Here is a 20,122-nt window from a genome sequence, read left to right on the forward strand (position 1 = left end):
CCAGGGAAAATCCATTTTGGCGGATAAATCTCATGGAGTGTACCTTTTAAACTATATTAAGTCACTGTTAATTCCATCAGTCTTCCACCATGTAATACGCACGGTTTGATAATGATAAAAAAAGTAAACAAATATGGCCTGGAGTAAACGTTTGTTTGCGAGACCTTTTCCTCGACCCCAACAGAAAGGGCACGAATTTCACTGAAAAGCACCCGTAAAACCGGCCACATAATATCTCTAGGTAGGTACTACATATATATTACATTCAAGGTTGTTATACATGCATTTTACCCTCAATGTAAAATTTCTACGAGATAAAAAAATAAAACAGATTATTTCAAAATTATTAAAAATTGTCTTAAAGCAACTACATGTTGTAGAAACAAATTTTGATCTTAAAGAATCACTACACCATGCACATAATAATTAGAGCCCTTAGTAACAACCACTGATTTTGTGTTCACGGGACGGAGGGGGTTTGAGAAAAGGCGGGTTGACAGTGTTGTAGGGTGGGAAATTTTCCCTGGTCGAGGGATTTAAGCTTCCCTCCACGGAAGAAGCGTGAGGAATAGATCTTAATATTCTATAATTAGAATTAGGCAGCTTGATTCATGGAAGAATACCGTATTAATTGATATTAAGGTGGGTTCGACTGAGACCCGCTAGTCCCCCTTAGCTCGTTCAAATCTACATTTACAGGTCACTCAAACATATTTATATCTCTGCTGATAGCAAATTCCGGTGCTTGACACAGCTAGTGGTTAAATGTATTTTCTTGTACTCTGTTATTAAACACTGTAATTTCTTTCTCGGGATGGAGCGTCCTTCAACCAAGCACTTGATAAAAGCATTTGAGAGCGGCGGAGCCCAAGGGAAAAAGCTTCACGTGCTGATCGTGTACGCGCACCAAGAACCCAAATCCTTCAACGGGGCTTTGAAAGATGTCGCCGTGGAGGTCCTACGTGAATTAGGACACACTGTGGAGATATCGGACTTGTACGCCCAGAACTTCAACCCTCTCTGTACAAGAAACGACATCAAAGGTAAGGACCCCTTTTCAATCGTTTTCTAGTTTGACATTTTGTTTTATTTCAGTAAATACAGGTGGCTAGTACTGGCAGGAGAAAAAGGACAGCTTCAATTGGTAATTTCATCCCATAATTTTGTTGTCAATCCAGTGACCTCTGACATTTTTTTTTATGAATAAGGCCCTTTTGTCGGGAGAGATTTTGTTTATAAACCTTTGTTAAGAACGTGCTGTCAATCAAATTATTTTCTAGGTTCAAACGTGCTAAAAATGAGATATATTTGAAAATTTCTCCCATACATCTTTGTGTTTTGCTTCTTTGGGGTGAAAAAGGAAATTTTAATGAACGCATATATAAGCCATCCCTACCCCTGTTGGAAACCACTTTCACACGATTTTAATTTTGATATATATTACCTATATAAGCAGTCGAAAAGATAAGTGGATAGAAAACCTTTTATTGAGTAAACACCCAATCTGTTGCTGACAAACAGGCTTATCTTTTACAGAAGAATTTATTAAAAGTTATCAGAGGTTGTGTAGGTACCTGTAAATAGAAATTAAATGTTGAACGCTATAAAGAGTTTTAGACGCAGATAAATTAGATCACTTGGGTCACACACACCCCCCTCCACCCTTCAGCTTGAATGCAGACTGAGTCAAACGACATGAAAACATTTCCCACCATCTTCTAAATCGTCCCACCTTGGGTTATCTTGATCTTCAGCTGTTATCGTCTCGATTGAAATTAATTTCAATAATATCAATTTCATTTTGGTCAAAAAAAATACGTGTGTAATTTTAAAACTTGTTTTTTGTTTTATATTTTAGGGGAACTACTAAATCCCAACCACTTCAAGTACTGCCAAGAGACGCAAAATGCTTATAAAAATGGAACTCTCTCTGAAGACATCGTTTATGAACAAGAAAAGCTTAATAGAGCTGATTTGGTCATATTCCAATTCCCAATATATTGGATGTCCTTCCCGGCTATCCTGAAAGGCTGGTTTGACCGAGTGTTTACCTTGGGATTTGCATTTACATATGAAGCAATGTGTGATGAAGGTCTTCTTAAAGTGAGTATAAATTACAATCATTTTAAAAACATCACTATTTGACAGTCAAAGTACTGACGACTGTCTGGTGGCACATATGAATGTACTGGTATATGGGGCAAATCATGTGCGTGAAATCTTAAGAATTTACCCTGCAATAAAATGTTACTTTACAGAGCATCTCGTTTGTTTGAACAGCATTTTTAAATCTCAGATTAAAAAACTCAGTCAGTGCAGACGTCTCAAAACGGCACTATTTCGTGACTCAGATTCATAGAAAAGTCTCAAATTTTACCGTGCTCTGACAGTATTCAGCCGACTGCGGATGCGTTAGTCACATGGAAGTATGCAGCATGAGGAACATAATTAACACAGAGGCCTGTAGCCGGCAATTTAAAAAGAGGTCTCATTTTAAAAATTAGACAGCGATCTTTTTACATGAAACCTTCGTGTACCTAGATCAAATTTCGCACAGAACAGATCCCCGGTAAACGGGCGCTTCATTCGTTCGATGCAGCAAGTTATCAGAAAACAAATTGACTGAAAATAAGCACAGTTTTGCAACTTCAAGCTTCGTGACACTTTTTAATATCGTATACCCTTTATAAATTCTCTCCTCAAAATGCCGAAAGACAAAAATATTATCTTACTATGCCGTTAGAAAATCCACTTCAAGTTCTCACTCCCGTGTTTTACACCACTCGACAGCATATGAGGCCACTTCCGGCACAATCATTTCTTCTCCGGTTCCCTTTATTCTCACATGTAAATTTAGCCCTATGAGGTAGTAAAACCTTTCCATGTGTATCGTTAAACGTATTTGAAAAAAGGATAAAGGGGTACCCCTTTTGAAGTTATTTCAATTAAACACCGTATTTGTATTTGCTATCACACCGATGAAACAAGTTTCGAAACTAATGTCTTCTAATCTTTAAAACTTTTCTTTTAATTCTTTATGGAATGGCATTTAACCTACTTAAATGCACTTTGCAAATTTTTCTCTTTCAACCTTTTCTCAGTCAATCAGTCGCTCTCACTTTTGTTCTACCTCGTCAGTCCCACACTTCTTTTCGTCTGTTTTCAGGGAAAGAGAGCAATGCTTTCCTTCACAACAGGCGGGAGAGAGACGGCGTTCACGACGACAGGGATAATGGGGGACATGGAGGTTATGTTGTGGCCATTACAGGTACAATACCCAGCGGGTACCAGTACAATTAATTTTTCAGTGACATCACACGTGCACTGATATGACTCTTACATGCGTCAAGATACTGATGTCGTCGCATTAGGTAGGCTATAGGCCTATACTAAGAGCAATGTGTACGTTGAAATACCAGCTGATGAATTTTTCTACACGTGTACAGATTAAAGCCCTAATTGCTTCATTTCCAGCATTCATTTTTGTTGGACTATATTTGGTATTTGAATCCAATGCCTGATGTATATTGCATAAGCTATTTCGTCTTCTGTACCCAAGGCAATGCTTAGAATTAGACCCAGTTCTCATACCTAGGTCGATCTAGCGGGATCGACCCTTCTCCGATGGGATTCTCACTAAATTGCATTCAGATGATGCGTCTTAAATGTCTGGCACGCCTACTGAAGCTGTTAGGGGGTAATTAATTAGGCCTATCGTTTAACATCGGAAATGGGTCGATCCTGCTAGATCGATCTAGGTATGGGAATACGGCCTTAGAATAGAATTTTGAGTTACTAAGGTGGGTGCATTTTGCCCAATCAACCGAGATTGAAAAGGACAGGGGGATGTATTGTAACTTTTTATCTTAGTTATCATTTCAGGGGAAAGGCCCAAAAAATGTTTGGTAGGTCCCTATTTTACGTACAGGGCGAACGGTGCCATTTGGTACGGTTTAGAACTATGATAATATTCAGCTAGTCAAAATTCTAATATCACGAGGAGACCATTGGTGTGATTTTTCGGACACCCACTAAATCCGCCACTGCCATTTAATCGTAGCCTCCTACTAAAATCGAAGTTCACCCAGACCTTTGTATAGATAGGCCCTACATACTCCTTGCTTAGACCAAATTCCATTCGGCATCTCGCTTGGGCGAACTGGAAATATAGGCCTACCTGGAATTGAATGTCGACACTGGCATGATATACGACGGTAGCTCTGGCATTTTTAAGTACATAAGTATGATATTTGTATGCAAGCTAGCCATTAGGCTACCCATATCAAAACACTATGCAATTAGTCCAAGAAATTGGTGCAGAAAAAAGGGTGAATTGTGCGTTTTTTACCTACAAGCATGAAATTTGCCACAGTTGTAGATAATGGAATTCTAAGCTTTTTTGGATATATGGGCATGTCTGAAAATTCCAGTATGGCCGCCAAATCCAATATGGCCGCCACAAATACTCTTTTAAATTAAAACATCTAATATATAGTCCTAAAATGGTTTAGAATATCATTTTATAGCTGGAAAATATCATGCTATGAATGAATTATCAATATCCGCTTCTACAGGTGTATAGAATTCCAAAATGGCCTCCAAAAGTAAAATAAGCAGTTTACTTACGCAAAATATGCAGCAGTTTTGTAAAATCATCAAGCACTTACAATTACAAGCATAAAAATTGGCACAGTTATGTAGAACATGATTCTAAGCAACGTTGGATATAGGGGCATGTCTGAAAATTCCAATATGGCAGCCAATTTCAATATTGCCCCCAAAATACCCTTTCAAGGTGAAAGTTATTTGTATAGTCTTTTATAAAAATATCATTTAATGGTTAGAAAATACCATTGTATGTATGAAGTATCAGTATCTGCCACTTAAGGTTTTAAAATTCCAAAATGGCCTCCAAAAGTCAGCAGACCACAACTATTGAATTGTAATCACTCGTGAATAGGCATGTGGGCTTTGCAAACTACCTGTATAATCAGCATATTCCTACCTGTGCAGGAGCTATTCTACAGATTTTTTAAAAAACCATCAAGCATGATACATTTATTATGTACTGAAAACAGTCCTTCTTTTGATAAACCAAAACAAGTAGTTTGACTTTTTGCTCTGGATTCTCATTTAGATCAATTCCCAGTTAGCAATCTTCTTATATGGCACTCATGAGTGACTCCCCCTTTCTAAGAAAAAAAGTATCGTGCAAAATCCATAATATGTGAAAGAAACACCAGAATAACTTAGCCTTAAAGAGGCAAATATAAAAAACTTGGGGTGTACCAATTTTGTCTGTTGGTTATGATTCTTCAGCTAGATCAGTGCATGGCGCTTCATCAAATGCTCATAAATATAACAAAAATGACAGCTAATCAAACATACAGGTCTCAACAATTTGGTGTTTTTCATTGGTAAAGTACTAAAAGCGGGGCACATTTGCACTCGATAATGTTATGATGTTATCTTGTGCTTCAAAAGTAAATTAGAAAAGCTTCTTATTTAAAAAATTGGCTTTAGTACATTCGCAGTAATGGCTACCGAGAATTTAGTGAAAGTTTATGAGCAAAGAGATACCTCTTCACACTTCGTGCACTAAAAAAGAAGCACTGATAGGCGCCAAACTTTGGTTTTCATTTGATCATTTGGCAACTTGTTTAGTTACAAACTTATACTTTCAAAAAACTGAACATGAAAATAAAAGAATTAAAATCCTCCAGACAGTTAATACATACAAAACTTCAAAAAACGATGTATTCTGAGGATTACACCAAGAAATTAGTGCAATATGGACTTTGAAAGGTAAAAATTCATGAGATTTTCCGGCATCATTGTCTCTGTGGGACAATCCAGAATGAAGCCATGAGGAGTATTCACTTACCCAGCTTACAAAATCTACCAGGTAGCTCCTACCACATCTGTTTGTAGTTTTGTGTGCAGTTGCTAACTGTGGTGAGGGGAGTCAGAAGCATTGGAAGACTGGTGCTATAAGGGTTCACACTAGTAACCTACATCTACTAATATGCCCTTCCACACTTTCATGTTCCTATGGACCGTCATGCATGTAAACTGAGTCAGAAGCATTGGAAGACTGGTCCTATAAGGGTTCACACTAGTAACCTACATCTACTACTATGCCCTACCACACTTTCATATTCCTATTGACCCTCATGCATGTAAACTGATGCTTTCTGGTGTTAAAAACGACCAATGCCTCTTGGTATTTTGTTGGGGAAAGTGGATTACATGTAGAAGCTTTAGCTTTAAGGAAATACTGGGAAAGCTGAGGGAAACACAACTACTAGTAAAGCTAGGCACACATTAATGAATGAAAATTATTTAACCAAATAAGTAGAAATTTCGGTGTAGCTAGCTGTTATCCTCTGTTGAGATATTGTCCATTTACTAAAGTAAAAGGTTGACCGCCCATAAAATGTGCAACACTTACTTGATAAAATAACTTTCGTTAATTTGAAACTTATTTGTGAAAATACCTTGACATTTTCATATCCTTAACATTTATAGAATTGCTGCATGAGGTGTCACAACTAGACCAAAAGGAGTCCTGTTCCATTTTTTATGGTCATTTGGGTCTAAATGTAACTAAAGGAGCGAAAAACCAAAAAAGAGTAAAGACTGTTGTCAGTCAGATTATATAGTAGTCTTTTTTTTACTTTAAAAGGGTTTTAGTGGCCGTATTAGAATATTCAGACATGTCCCTATATAACAAATTGCTTAGAATCCTGTTCTGTACAATTGAGCCAATTTCCATGCTTGTAGTTTTAAGTGCATGATGAATTCACCATACTGCTGCTGTGAATGGCCTGTTTTTCTTATTTTTGGAGGCCATTTTGGATTTCTATACACTTAAAGAATCAAATATTGATACTTCATGCATACCATAGTCTTGTCTCTAACCATAAAATGTTATCTTAAGTTATTATAGGATTAAATATACTTGAAGTTTTAATTTGAACGGGTATTTGTGTCGGCTATATTGGATTTGGGGACCATATATTGAAATTTTCAGACATGCTCATACATCCAAAAGTGCTTGGAATCCTGTTTTACAACTGTACCAAATGCCATGCTTGTAGTTTTTGATGAATTAACCACTCCGCTGGATATCTTGGATTAGTAGAGTGCGGCTATTTCACAATCAGACGTACACTTTCAAAATTGAGCATGTTACATTGCCTCTAAGTATTATCAAAACCAATCTAGTGCCCACCCTTTGTCCAATCTGGAAGATGGCACTAAGGCGGAGCAATCAAAAAATTTTTTTTGAAAATCGGACATAGATTGGCGAAAATATACTAATTTGAATCCCCTAAATACAGCCGTTTTTAGCTGTTACGAAGGGTCACTGCAGTTGTGTAATAATTTCAGGTAGTGGATATGTAATTTGGTATTGTAATTTATTGCATTTAGTTTGACTAAAGATATCAGTTGTGAGGTATAGTGTTGTTTGAAAATCAGTTGGGCATAATATAGTGTAACATATGAGACAAAAGCCATTGAATGTTAAAAGGGAGCTCTGTTACGGATTTTTCCGTTTTTAACATAGTTGATTTCAAGGAGCCCCTGAAAGGAAATATTATGCTTGACAATAGCTTTTCTTCAGTAAAATGTGTTTTTAAAGGTATTTCAATACATTAAAAATTTACTGTGTCCAAATCCATATTTAGTTGAAAATCCCAACAATCCAAAATTGAAAGCACATCTTAACACAAAATTTTGTAGCGTCCGTCCCCCCTGTAGCAAAAGGATAGCAGTTAATCTTTTTTTAAAACCACACTCAGGCACTTATGCATTTCACTACCCATGATAAAATAATATACCTAAAAGGCCAGTAGCACGACACACTGTGGATATACCATTTGATTAGTGGTCAAATGTAGCGTCCGTCCCCACCTGTAGCGCCCGTCCCCAATTTGTATTTTTCACTTTATTAAGGATACACATGCTGAAATGGATTTTAATTAAGTATATTTTGTAAATACTCATTATAATCTATCTAATGTAGGCCAAGGTTGTCACTGACGCATTGGTGCATTACTTGTAATGAATAAATGGATACATTTAAAACAATGTTATAATATGAAACAATGTTGTTGTTTTTGCTGCTGTGAAACAACACTTGTGTACTTTAAAATTGCTACATGTATGAGACGAAGTGACATCACTTGGTTATAGTTTGGACTAAAAAGCCACAGTATATTTTATCCAAGGTAATAGGTTGTAATTTGTGCATTTGAGCTTGGAACAATGATGGAGCAACATTTATGTTTTTATTGTTGGTGAGGATGGGTAAACTTAGTCAATGTAGAAAAAGAAATGCCATGGAAATGGAAGGCATAAGTGAAAGTGCTTTGAAAAAAAAAAAGAAAACAACGAGAAGAACTCAAGAAAGATCCCGCACGTTTGAAAACTGCCAGAGAAAAGGACAGACTTAGAAAGAAAAAAGAAAGCGAAAAGAAGAGACTTTACTTAATGAATCACTCAATATTAGTAAAAGCTGAAAGAGGAAAGGAAACTAATAGAATGAGAAAATATAGAAAGAAAATCCGAGAATAAACAAAGATCAGTGCTTTATCAGAAGCAGCTAAAGCAAGAGAGAAAAGGAAAAAATACTTTCAGCCCAAAGAGAAAGAAACAGAAAGATGAAACTCAGTGAAGAAGCTAAAAAGAAAGAGGTCTTGAGGGGTAAAGCATGGAGACTAAGGGTTCAGTTACAAGATAAAACACCACAAGGTAAAGACTCAAGCCCGTTTTCATCTTCCTCCACTGAAAAGAGAGCCTTGAAACAAGCAAATAATGCCCTTCAGAGGTCACTGAGAAGAAAAGCTAAATTTTTAGAAAGGCTAATAAGATCTCCTAGAGTAAACAGCATATTAGAACAGAAATGAATTATAGCAAGCAAGGAAACAAGCAGAAATTTGGAGATGGGGGAGACCCTTATTCAAAGTATGTCAGAGAATTTGTAATACTGTCAGAAAATATCTCTGGATATGCTCCTGTTATTGATTTGTAAATTTTTTGTTGAACTGTTTGTATTCATTTTAATACAGTTAATGTTTTGGAATGGGGATATAAAAATGACATGTTTTGGTGTAGCGTCCGTCCCCAAGTGTATTACGTACCAAGTCATGAAATTTTGGCACTCTTAACATGTTTTAGGTATTTTATTATGTGTCATTCTTATGGTCAAGTCTTTGTCATATCAAAATAAGAGATTTCAAATCATTGATGGAATTCCCTGAATGATCTTAATCACACAACATTTTATTTTTATTTGCAAAAGAAATGAGGCCATGCATCATGCTACCGTACATTTTGGAAAAAATAGCTCACAGTTGATTGAAATTTTGAGGTTTTCATTGCAAGTACAATTCATGTGTATAAAATTATGCTTATTAAAATAATTATTTTCCAATTATTATGTTTTATTCATCACGCGAATGTAATTGACTTGTAAAAATGTAGCGTCCGTCCCCAGTGTGAGACCATTCAGTCATTTTAGTGTCAATCAAAAACAAAGAGAAACGGTGCAAAAACATTTGAAGGGATTATGCCCAAGATCTATACTAATGTCCTACTGACATTCAAACCTCTGTTTGGTGAAGTTCATATTTGGTCGAAAATGGACCATAAAGTGTACATCTGATTGTGAAATAGCCGAGTGCTTTTTACTATTGGCGGCCATTTTGGATTTAATACACCTAAAAAAGCAAATATTGATTCTGAATTCATAAGTTGGTGTTTTTTAACCTTTGTATGATATTTACGCCCTTAAAAGACTATATACTTGAAGTTTTAATTAGAAGCCGTATTTTTGGAGGCCATCTTGGATTTGAAGGCCATTTTTAAATTTTCGGATATGCCCATACATCCAAACTTGCTCAGAATTTCATTTTCCACAAACCTGCCAAATTTTATGCTTGTAGTTTTAAGTGCTTGATGAATTCCCCATTCAAATGTATATCTTGAATAAATGGTCTGCTTTTTTACTTTTGGCGGCCATTTTGGATTAAATACACCTGAAGGATTCATACCATGGTGTTTTCTAACCTTTATATGATATTTTAAGTCATTAGAAGACTATGTACTTGAAGTTTTAATTTGAAAAGGTATTTTGGTGGCCATATTGGATTTGACGGCCATTTTGGAATTTTCAGACATGCCCATATATCCAAATTTGCTTAGAATTTTATTGTCAATAAGTGTGCCAAATTTCATGCTTGTAGGTAAAAAATGCACAATTTTTCACCAATTTCCTGGACTAAATGGTGTGATGAAAGTGTTGAAAAATATAATGATTTTCTATACATGCTTTTTCATTTATACCCTTGTTTGTTATATCTGTTATTATCATTGATGTCATGACAAATCTAACTATCATTTTTACATTTCATTCACAGTTTGGGGTGCTACATTTTTGCGGTTTGGAAGTACTGGCCCCCAACATAGTTTCTCCTGATTACCTCGACCAATCACAGCGAGAGGCTCTACTTCAAGAATGGGCCACTAGGTTACGCCACATAAACCAAGAAAAGCCATTGGATTTCCTCCACCTTGACTGTTTCAGCTCCTCCAAGGGGTTTCAGCTGAGTGACGAGTTCTTGCAGAGCAAACGCGCGACAGGGGACGTAGCACCCACGGTAGGGCAACACATGGGGAAGAGGTTTGCAGTTGGAAGTATGATTCCACAGAGACTTAATACGAAGGACTAAAAGAATTTAACCTTTTCTTTGAGAAAGCCCATATTACAACGATCCTTCCAATCTGTTTTGTTAATTTTACACACCAGAGACACGGTTCACAAATTATCTAGGATTAAGTAAAAGATATAATCTGCTGGACAGAAAAACAACAAGCACAAATAGTGTTCAAATATAGATTTATCATTGTCAAAAGACTTATATCTCAGAGTCAACTTTTCTGTCCGTCCAGGCATAGCAAATAAACTTTGGACCTTGTGAAAAGGGCCACAAGTGTACTGACACTGTCGAGGTCCAGGCTCACGAATTTGACCAAAAGATTTAAGATATTAAGTCGACTGTCACATAATAGACACTGTTTAATGATGAGAATTAAAGTAAACAAATATGACCTGGAGTAAACTTGTTTTCCACCTCAACGTAAGGATATAGGTATGCGATACATACCGAGAGAAAGTAGGGCCTACTCGCATTTAACTAAAAAACACACCCAAAACCGAATATTTAGCGTATATTGCCAAGGTCACATAACATAGTAAAGTAAATCTTTTGTATGACAGCTTGAGGTTAAAGCAGGACAGATACAGCGAGACTTTAAGTGTTTAAATACCTCATATGGAGACAACACATTCAGTGCTTCAGAAACGATTCACCTTTTGTCAAATGACAGATGATAGGCCTACATTGAAAATATTCTAAATGACTGGGGCTTATCGTGATAGCCAGTTCTTTGGGATTATCTAGGTGTTACTGGTTGCGAGTTATTTACATATTTATATTAAATAAAGGGTTGTTCACCACCTGTAATGTTCCTCAATGTGAAATTTCTACATGATAAAATATAGAACAGATTATTTTGAAGTGATTCAATATGAATTTTGAAGATCCACTGCGCTATGGAAAAAATTGGAGCCATTATCAACAACCACTGATCTTCAATCCCCCCCCCCCCCCCAGGAGGGAAGATCAAGGATATCAGACAAGAGTCAAGTATAGGGTAGGAATGTCGGGTTATCAAACACAATGCCCATCTTAAAAGTAAAGATATTATGGTATACGTAAAAAGAACAACGAATTGAAATAATCTGCTATCAGCTTGTTTCATTGTAAAATACGTACGTACCATATGCATAACGTGGGTTCGATGGAACCCCGCGAGTCCCCTCCGGGCTCGTTACAAATCTGCGTTTCAGGTCACCCAAATGCATTTGTGCCTGCTCATAGCAATTACCGGTACTTGACACAGCCAGTGGTTAAACCAGTAGTGCGTTTAATGTGTTTTCTTGAACTCTGTAATTTTACATTGTTATTTATTTATCGGCATGGAGCGTCCTTCAGCCAAGGACTTGATAAAAGGATTTGAGAGCGGCGGAGTCAAAGGGAAAAAGCTTCACGTGCTGATCGTGTACGCGCACCAAGAACCCAAATCCTTCAACGGGGCTTTGAAAGATGTCGCCGTGGAGGTCTTACGTGAATTAGGACACACTGTGGAGATATCGGACTTGTACGCCCAGAACTTCAACCCTCTTTGTTCAAGAAACGACATCAAAGGTTAGGACCCCTTTTCAATCCTTTTCGTGTTTTATATTTTGTTTAAAAGTTTATCCCATTGTAACAGTGTGGTTTATTCCTTTTTAGTGAAAAAGGAAGTTTTAATGAATTAATACGTTTACATAAGCTATCCCCACCCCTGTTAGAAACCGCTCTAAACACGATTTCAGTTTTGATATCTATTCCCTATCTAAGAAGTCAAAAAGATAACTGGATAGAAAACCTTTTATTGAGTAGAGTAACCAATCTGTTGCTGACAAACATAGAAGAATTTATTACAAAGTTATCACAGGTTGTGTAGGTACTTGTAAATAGAAATTATATGTTGAACGCTATAAATAGTTTTAGACGCAGGCAAATCAGATTATAAGGTTCTTCCCCCTCCCTACATGTACATCCTGCAGCTTCAATGCAGATATGCTGAGCGAAACGACATCCCGGCACCCGCAGAAACGTTTCTCTTCACCCGCAACTTCGCCTCACCTTGGATTATCATGATCTTGAGCTGTTATAGTCTCGATTGAAATTAATTCAATAATGCTAATTTGTGGTAAAGAAAAGTACTTAACTTCTGTAATTAACTTGTTTTCGTTTTAATTTTTAGGGGAACTACTAAATCCCAACCACTTCAATTACAGCCAAGAGACACAAAATACTTATAAGAATAGTTCTCTCCCCGAGGACATTGTCTCTGAACAAGAAAAGCTTAATAGAGCTGATTTGGTCATTTTCCAATTCCCAATGTATTGGATGTCCTTCCCGGCTATCCTGAAGGGCTGGTTTGACCGGGTGTTTACCTTGGGATATGCATTTACATTAGAAGCAATGTGTGATGAAGGTCTTCTTAAAGTGAGTACAAATTACAGTCATTAACATCGCAATACAACAGTCAAAGTACTGACGACGGTCTGGAGGAACATACAAATGTATTTGGGACAAATTGTGCATGTGTAATCTTTACCAATTACCCTGCTATTGTGTTAACGCGTAACCTCCCGTTTGTTTTCACTTTTTTTATCTCAAGGTACAAATCTTAAGGTCAGGCAACGCAGACGTCGTAAAACTGCACTATTGCGTGACCCGTCTTCACAGAAGTCACCCTGGCAGTGACCGTATTTAGCCGGCTTCCGACATGCGTTAACCACAGGGAGGAATCCAGCGTTATCATTATATATAAGACCGTAGTCAGCAATTTTTAATGCGGTTCTATTTCTGAAAAAGTGGACCTTGCTTCATAAAACGTGTACCTAGATCAAATTTCACACAGAGTGGACCTTTTCTTGTAAAAAAGGACGGTTTTTTTCGAACCCTCCAAGCTCAACCTCTCTTCGGGCCTGAATTTTTATGATAATTCGTTTGTTCGTAATATTTCCCGTGAGGACTAATTTTGGAACCGAGTCTTCCGAAATGGTCTCATATTATTATCCCCTCAATCCTCAAATGCATTTTTTAGCTCCATATGGCCATCACACCCCGTCATGTGTATCCCTTAACGCCTTTGAAAAAGGGAAAATCCTTTTAAAAGTGATTTCATCACTTAAACAGCCGTATTTTGCGTTGTATTTGCCATCACACTGATAACATAGGCCTATTGCGTCGAAATTCTTTTATTTCTTTATTTATTTCTTAAATTCTTTACGGAATGACATGTAACCTTCTTGAATGCACTTTTCAAATTTTTTGCTTTCTGGGCTGTGTCAACCTTCTCTTCTCTCAGTCAATCAGTCGCTCTCACTTTTCTTCTACCTCGTCAGTCAAACACTTCTTTTGGTCTGTTTTCAGGGAAAGAGAGCAATGCTTTCCTTCACAACAGGCGGGCGAGAGACGGAGTTCACTGCGACAGGGATAAGAGGGGACATGGAGGTTATACTGTGGCCGATACAGGTACAATACCCAGCGGGTTTCAGGATTTACATGTGTGCTTATATACGTCAAGATACTGATACTGTTGCAGTAGAAAGATACAGACAGCACTATGAAAGTTTGCTCAATTAGAGCAATTGACAAACTTTCCTACACGTTTACAGATTAAAGTCCGGAACGCTTCGTTTACGGCATTCTTTTTTTGTTGGACAATATATGGTATTTGGATTAAATATCACATCTGCGTTGCATAATATAATGAGTCTTCTGTACCCGAGGCAATGCTTAGGAGTGGTATAGAATTTTGAGTAAATAAATTTTGTTGTGAAAATGAGTAAAAATTCCACTCGGTGTCTGAATTTGAATTTCGACGGTTACATAGTGCAACTGTTACTCTAGCATTTGTAAGTGTTCAAGTTTATTTTTGTTTTTAAGTTACCCATATTTAAGTTGCGTCCAAACACAATATATTGGTGTGATAAAAGTTTAGAAAATATACAGATATTTTCTATACATATTTGCTTATTTAGGCTCCTTTTTGTACCTGTATCGTCATTGATGTCATCACACATCTTATTATCATTCTTTTATTTCATTCTCAGTGTGGGTTGCTACATTTCTGCGGTTTGGAAGTTTTGGCCCCCAACATAGTTTACTGCCCGGATTGCCTCGACCAATCACAGCGAGAAGCTGTTCTTCAAGAATGGGCCACTAGGTTACGCCACATTATACAAGAAAAGCCATTGGATTTCATTCCCGTCGACTGTTTCAGCTCCTCCAAGGGGTTTCAGCTGAGTGACGAGTTCTTACAGAGCAAACGCGCGACAGGGGACGTAGCACCCACGGTAGGGCAACATATGGGGAAGAGGTTTGCAGTTGGAAATATGATTCCACAAAGACTTAATACGAAGGACTAAAAGCACTTATAACAAAGCAAATCTGGTGAAAGTTGCGCGAAAGCATAGTTAAACAATATTTTGTTGAAGCAAGCTATTTGGGGAAGGAAAGGAAATATGAATATTAGGAACCGGACTTTTGGAATATATGAATCTTCTGACCAAAAGGAAACCAAAAACTACCAATTTTAAAGATCCGTGGACAATTCAGATTTTAGGAACTGCATAACGCATCAGATTTAAATTTAAATGTAAGGCGCATTGAGATTTTTAACTCAATATGTGAATCTATTATCATATATATATTATTGACCATAACACTCTCCAAGTTTGAAATTCACGTTTTTTTATTTAAGATGTAATTGATTCAAAACGAAAAATTCTTTCAAATACAAATATTTCTTCAAACAAACAATCTCGAGGATATTTCTAGAGTAAAAGATTTGAAACGAAGTAAAGACTTGCGGAGGGGGCGGATGGTTGACGCTTTAATTTGAATTAAAGTCAGGTATGCCAAACCATAATACACAACGTATTTATTGAATTATTATTCTCGCTCTTAAGATTTCCATTTTTCAATCAAAGTCAAGTGATGGGAAAACAAAGGCACAATCTGAATTCGCCTCTACAAGTCGGTATTCTCCTCTTCAGTGGACGGTAGACGGGTCACCACATTATCGGCGATTCGTTCTTGAGTTTCCTTCGGGCTCGGAGACGGACAGTGGATGATAACCTGTGGGACCTGGGGGCGACTCTGATGTCTTCTACGGACAGGTTGAACAGCGGTGCCGAACACCTCAGGAGTAGCGACTCCCAATGGTATACCTGGGCTGCCATCCGGGCTACCGCCTTCAGAACGTAGCTCGTCAGAGTGCGCATGCTCGTCAAGCGCTCTGAAACGCCGCAGAGGAGAGAGGACGAAGAAGCCATTCACTTTGCTAGGGGATAACCTATAGAGAATCAGCACAAAGATCCCCACAAGGAATAGCCCAAAGCCTGGAAAAAAAGTCAACCAACAAAAAGTTTAAGTAACTTAATTACTAAGTTCTAATCCGCGTCTGAAAAAGAAGTCTTTACACAAGCAAACCTTTATGAATGTAACGGAGGGGGGCGTTCTTATAATTTTTTTAGTATCAACAGTATTTGCCGCAACACCAGGCACGATCTATTAGAAACAGCTAAGCTAATGTATTTAGAATTAAGATGTAAACAAGTTTGACGCGGAGTATAATCTTGTCTAGCCACATACTGAGTTCTCCTACTGCATATTACAGATGCCAGTTTGTATCTCACCTTACTGGCAAAGCGAAAATTGTCTAAATTCCCACAAATAACTTTAAAAAAACGACCGATAGACTTAAGGGTTGGTCACACAAAGTACCTTGCACATATACTTTGCTAAAATGTACATGCACTAATAAAGATATTTGGACTTACCTGTGAAAAGATTCAACCAAAAACACCAACCGAAATCTGCGTTGCTTATCTTAAGGTCTGCGTCCCTGAAGCTGATAACCATGGCGGAGTCTGGTTGTAAGAGAGCGTACACACCATTGGCTGCACACTGCAGGAGACCCGTAAGGACGGTCACTATTGCGCCCCGACTGGGGCAGAAACTGAACAACAAGATGGACAGTATGCACAGCGAAAACGCCGCCCTGAAATACATGACATAAAGGGTATAAGATGTCGTGTTATGATTCTGAGCCTTGGAATAGGAATAATCAAGCAGGGTAGGAAGAAATACGGTCTAAATGTTAGATATGGTGTTTTCTGACAACGCTACAAAAAGGTATAAATGTCAGCGCATCTGTCAGCTGGTTTCCAGTTAACTTTTTTAAACCATTCATTTATTTGCATTACTTTTTAGGTATTAAATTTTGATAAGATTTCACGAATACGAAGGAAGTTATACAACATTTCTTTTCTTTTTAAAAAGGGGAAAACTACTGTACAACCTCAAATTACCACTTGGACAATGAAGCTTTTGGCATACTGTAAATTTCGGCAATTTCCTTCATGTACATACCTTGAAGAGAACCACGACAATGACAATTCTTATCGATTGAACAAAGTAGTATAAGCTATTTTAGCCGACAGAATATCACGTGCACAAAGTAAGAGGAAACGGACTACGGTTCCTGGCGAACTAATTTAACTAATTTTCTGCAACAAAAGATCTTACCACAGCATTATTCGCGTAAAGTAACCAGCCAATCGTACATATCTGCCCTTCCTAAGACCACCGCCATCAAGGGCTAAATACTCGGCTATGGAAATAATAGGAAGAGGCATCCCTTTTTTGAGGAAATCTTTGAAAGTAGGTTTTAAAGCCGACTCCGCCTTCCCACCTTTGAAATACAACCAAGATTGAAAACAGAAATATCAGTAATAGAAACACATATTTTCTTTTTGATAACTGTACATTAGTATAAATTCCTCACATAATTTCTGCGTAATTCCTTGATATATATCAGGTATTTTTGATCTTTTTAATATTTATATTCGAATTTAAACATCGACGAATTGTTTACATTTAGTTGTACATCGTGAACCAACGCAACTCGACACTAAGCTCATGCATTTTACTCAATATGTCTTCTAGGATCAAAATTATATACTTGAATAACAAAGATATTTACGTCGATTGATTCTACCTGTGTACAAAAAAATCCTCTCGTTGTAATTGATAGTGTCACCTCTTTGCTTCACCGGATCTCCTGAAATATATGTAAAATCGCCCTTGAAAACCGTACAGATACATTTGTACAAAGCTAGAAAATATAGTATATAAATATCGTAATTCAAAATATTGTACCTTTATAACTGAAGTAAATGACGCAGGTGGTATGCAGTTATTATGTAATATCTATTTTCAATCAAGATATAGACTGGCGATTTAAAGGAAAGAGCCACCAAAGTTGTAACTAGAAAAACTCTCCGAGAGCGCAGACCTCCGCCAAGGCAGCAATTATTTTATTATTATTGATTATTGATTGATTATTGGTCCGGATCACCACCAAAAACTAATCATCTGTTCCTTGGCCCACTTCTGATAGTTCCTGAATTTCATCAAAATCGGTCCATAACTTTTTGAGTTATGTTGATGACAGACAAACAAACAAACAAACAAACAAACATGGGTGAAAACATAACCTCCTTGGCGGACGTATTAAATGTGATAAAGTAGACACCGAGACGTGGAAGATTAACGGGCAGCTCGTAAATTGGAATTTCTAATCAAAAACGTTTTGCCATCAGCTTCACTCGAGCTTTGAGATTGCTATAGCACGGGAGCGTATTACGCATTCATCCATAATATCAAATAATAAAGACCATTATTTTAAACAGTTTCCCCTTTTTCCAAAAATCATGATGCCAGATATTTCCTCGAATTCTTCATACACACCCTTTCTCAAATTGTATGTGTGTGGGAAAGTGGCGTTTGTCTCTCTTTTTTTCATCTTTACCCTGGACATTATTTCTTTCACTATATGTATCTTTTTTCTATCCTAGGTTTTCTTAAGGAGAGCGTAATGCATCCTTTCTTTGTTTGTCAATAAACGTTGTTGAATATTAACATAGCGCTCGCTATCATACAGAAGTGAGACCAACTTACCAACCAGTGTGATGTTCACAGATTTCAGTCCAATGTGGATCCCAATGGCGACCTTGACCTGGTCCTTGCTGTATGCTTTATAATCTGTCCGTGTTATAACTGAAGCTTCCTTCCAGCCCGTCCCATGCAAACAGACTGAAACCAAGGATTTCGGTTTGATTATATCACCATTTTATCGGATGCAATGGACTATACGTTTGGTGTGGATTATATTTAAAGAATGGGGCGCGATTTGACTTCTATTGTCTCAGCAAATGTGGAGTGTGACCAGAGATGAATAAAAACTAAAATAAAATATAGCTGTTTTGGAAGTAAAAGACGTACAAAGAGTTTAATGATTTTTAAAGATGTCTCTAAGAGATGACCACTAATATTATCTCAGCTAAGTCACCTGGACTTTGTATTTCATTCCCTTACTCACCCAGTATTGACGTTATGACTCCGATGCCAAATAAAACCTTCAAGGCAGTGTTCGTCCGCTGAAATGGCACTGATACCTCACTGTTGTGTATATTTTAATAAATCATTCAAAACCGAGCGATTTTCTTTCAGTACCTGGATTCATGTATTTATTTATTTATTTATTTATTTATTTATTTATTTATTTATATTCATTTTTTGACATTCAAATTAATCACTTATCGATCGATGAACATTTTAATTGAAAGAAAAAAACAAAACCCTGACAGCAAAATCCAATCTTTTTGGTTAAAAAAACCCATAGATTTCAGTTAATTGTATTCGAGCCCTAAGGCACCTACCTCTCCGTAGGATATCCCAGCCGCCGCCAACACGAACACCGTCACCAACAGGACGCCAAGGGAGACCACCCCGTGTAACTCTATGTCCCCGGTCACCGGCGTGAACTGGGGAGAGTACAGTGCCAGACCTCGGTTGGTACGGAACAGGTCAAACCACATGGTGCTTGATATCTGATGCCACTCGTCCTGTGGAGATGCTGTAAAAAGTATAAACTTTTCAAATATATGCATGATATTTAGCCAAGAGGCCGTTTTGTGATACGACAGCAAAGTATGGCAGTTGCAAAATCATGCCCCAAACTGAGGAGAATTGCTTCAAGAAAGACCAAATTGACAAAAATCGATTCAGAGCTTATAAACTATGCAGCCATACCGTTGCTGGTCGTCCTTCAGTACTCTTCTGGGTAATGGTAATCATATCCGCACCAACCGTGGGGTCATTGACTCCGTAAGGTACCTGACTAGTGACAAGAAATCTGTTCACTCGAACCCAACGCACACGGTTACTTATTGGCTGAGATACCAACCAGGGGTCCTTATGCACTATTACCACGATGTACTGATTAATGATACACGGTACGTTTGATTCTTGTTCCACGTCCCATGGAAAAGGAACAAAATATTTACCAAACAGAGATAATACCTGTATTATTAAAAACTTTGTTAGGTCGCTGACTTAAACCATATCTAACGATGTGCGCCAGTTTT

At 37.4% G+C, this 20,122-nt stretch overlaps 2 protein-coding genes across 5 annotated transcripts; one reads left to right on the forward strand and one right to left on the reverse strand.

Moving 5' to 3' along the window:
• The first annotated feature begins 14 nt into the window (after positions 1–14).
• Positions 15–15,558, forward strand: LOC106178844 (ribosyldihydronicotinamide dehydrogenase [quinone]-like). 4 transcript variants are annotated; one of them, XM_087007661.1, is made up of 8 exons: positions 221–1,043; positions 1,859–2,103; positions 3,167–3,268; positions 10,425–10,664; positions 12,053–12,275; positions 12,880–13,124; positions 14,058–14,159; positions 14,741–15,558. In XM_087007661.1, the coding sequence occupies exons 1-8, from the start codon at positions 815–817 to the stop codon at positions 15,053–15,055; spliced, it is 1,701 nt and encodes a 566-aa protein (XP_086863787.1). In that variant the 5' UTR covers positions 221–814; the 3' UTR covers positions 15,056–15,558. The 4 variants fall into 4 exon arrangements, with proteins under 4 accessions (XP_086863788.1, XP_086863789.1, XP_013417648.2 ...); XM_087007662.1 differs by lacking the exons at positions 14,058–14,159; positions 14,741–15,558 and adding an exon at positions 13,300–14,014 and having other exon boundaries at positions 15–1,043; XM_087007663.1 differs by lacking the exon at positions 12,880–13,124 and having other exon boundaries at positions 20–1,043; positions 14,741–15,028.
• Positions 15,364–19,946, reverse strand: LOC106178843 (dual oxidase maturation factor 1). The gene is made up of 8 exons (XM_087007665.1): positions 19,788–19,946; positions 19,415–19,611; positions 19,075–19,132; positions 18,654–18,788; positions 17,692–17,754; positions 17,220–17,385; positions 16,472–16,692; positions 15,364–16,030 (listed from the first exon to the last, which is right to left on the reverse strand). Exons 2-8 carry the CDS (start codon positions 19,571–19,573, stop codon positions 15,660–15,662), a joined length of 1,173 nt encoding a protein of 390 aa, XP_086863791.1. The 5' UTR covers positions 19,574–19,611; positions 19,788–19,946; the 3' UTR covers positions 15,364–15,659.
• Between the last annotated feature and the right edge of the window lie 176 nt (positions 19,947–20,122).

Source organism: Lingula anatina, chromosome 3 (assembly GCF_051362555.1).
Source record: "Lingula anatina isolate TDL-2025a chromosome 3, LinAna3.0, whole genome shotgun sequence".
Classification (NCBI taxonomy): Eukaryota; Metazoa; Brachiopoda; class Lingulata; order Lingulida; family Lingulidae; genus Lingula; species Lingula anatina.

What these genes read in the sequence shown, in the direction of transcription:
- LOC106178843 (XM_087007665.1), bottom strand. Translation starts at nt 19,573, where the DNA reads ATGTGGTTTGACCTGTTCCGTACCAACCGAGGTCTGGCACTGTACTCT. An exon ending in AGTCATAACGTCAATACTGG is followed by an intron (nt 18,789 to 19,074) that starts GTGAGTAAGGGA and finishes CCTTGGTTTCAG; the next exon opens with TCTGTTTGCATGGGACGGGC. An exon ending in GAGGATTTTTTTGTACACAG is followed by an intron (nt 17,386 to 17,691) that starts GTAGAATCAATC and finishes TGTATTTCAAAG; the next exon opens with GTGGGAAGGCGGAGTCGGCT.
- LOC106178844 (XM_087007661.1), top strand. Translation starts at nt 815, where the DNA reads ATGGAGCGTCCTTCAACCAAGCACTTGATAAAAGCATTTGAGAGCGGC. An exon ending in CAGGGGACGTAGCACCCACG is followed by an intron (nt 10,665 to 12,052) that starts GTAGGGCAACAC and finishes ATCGGCATGGAG; the next exon opens with CGTCCTTCAGCCAAGGACTT. An exon ending in GTGATGAAGGTCTTCTTAAA is followed by an intron (nt 13,125 to 14,057) that starts GTGAGTACAAAT and finishes GTCTGTTTTCAG; the next exon opens with GGAAAGAGAGCAATGCTTTC.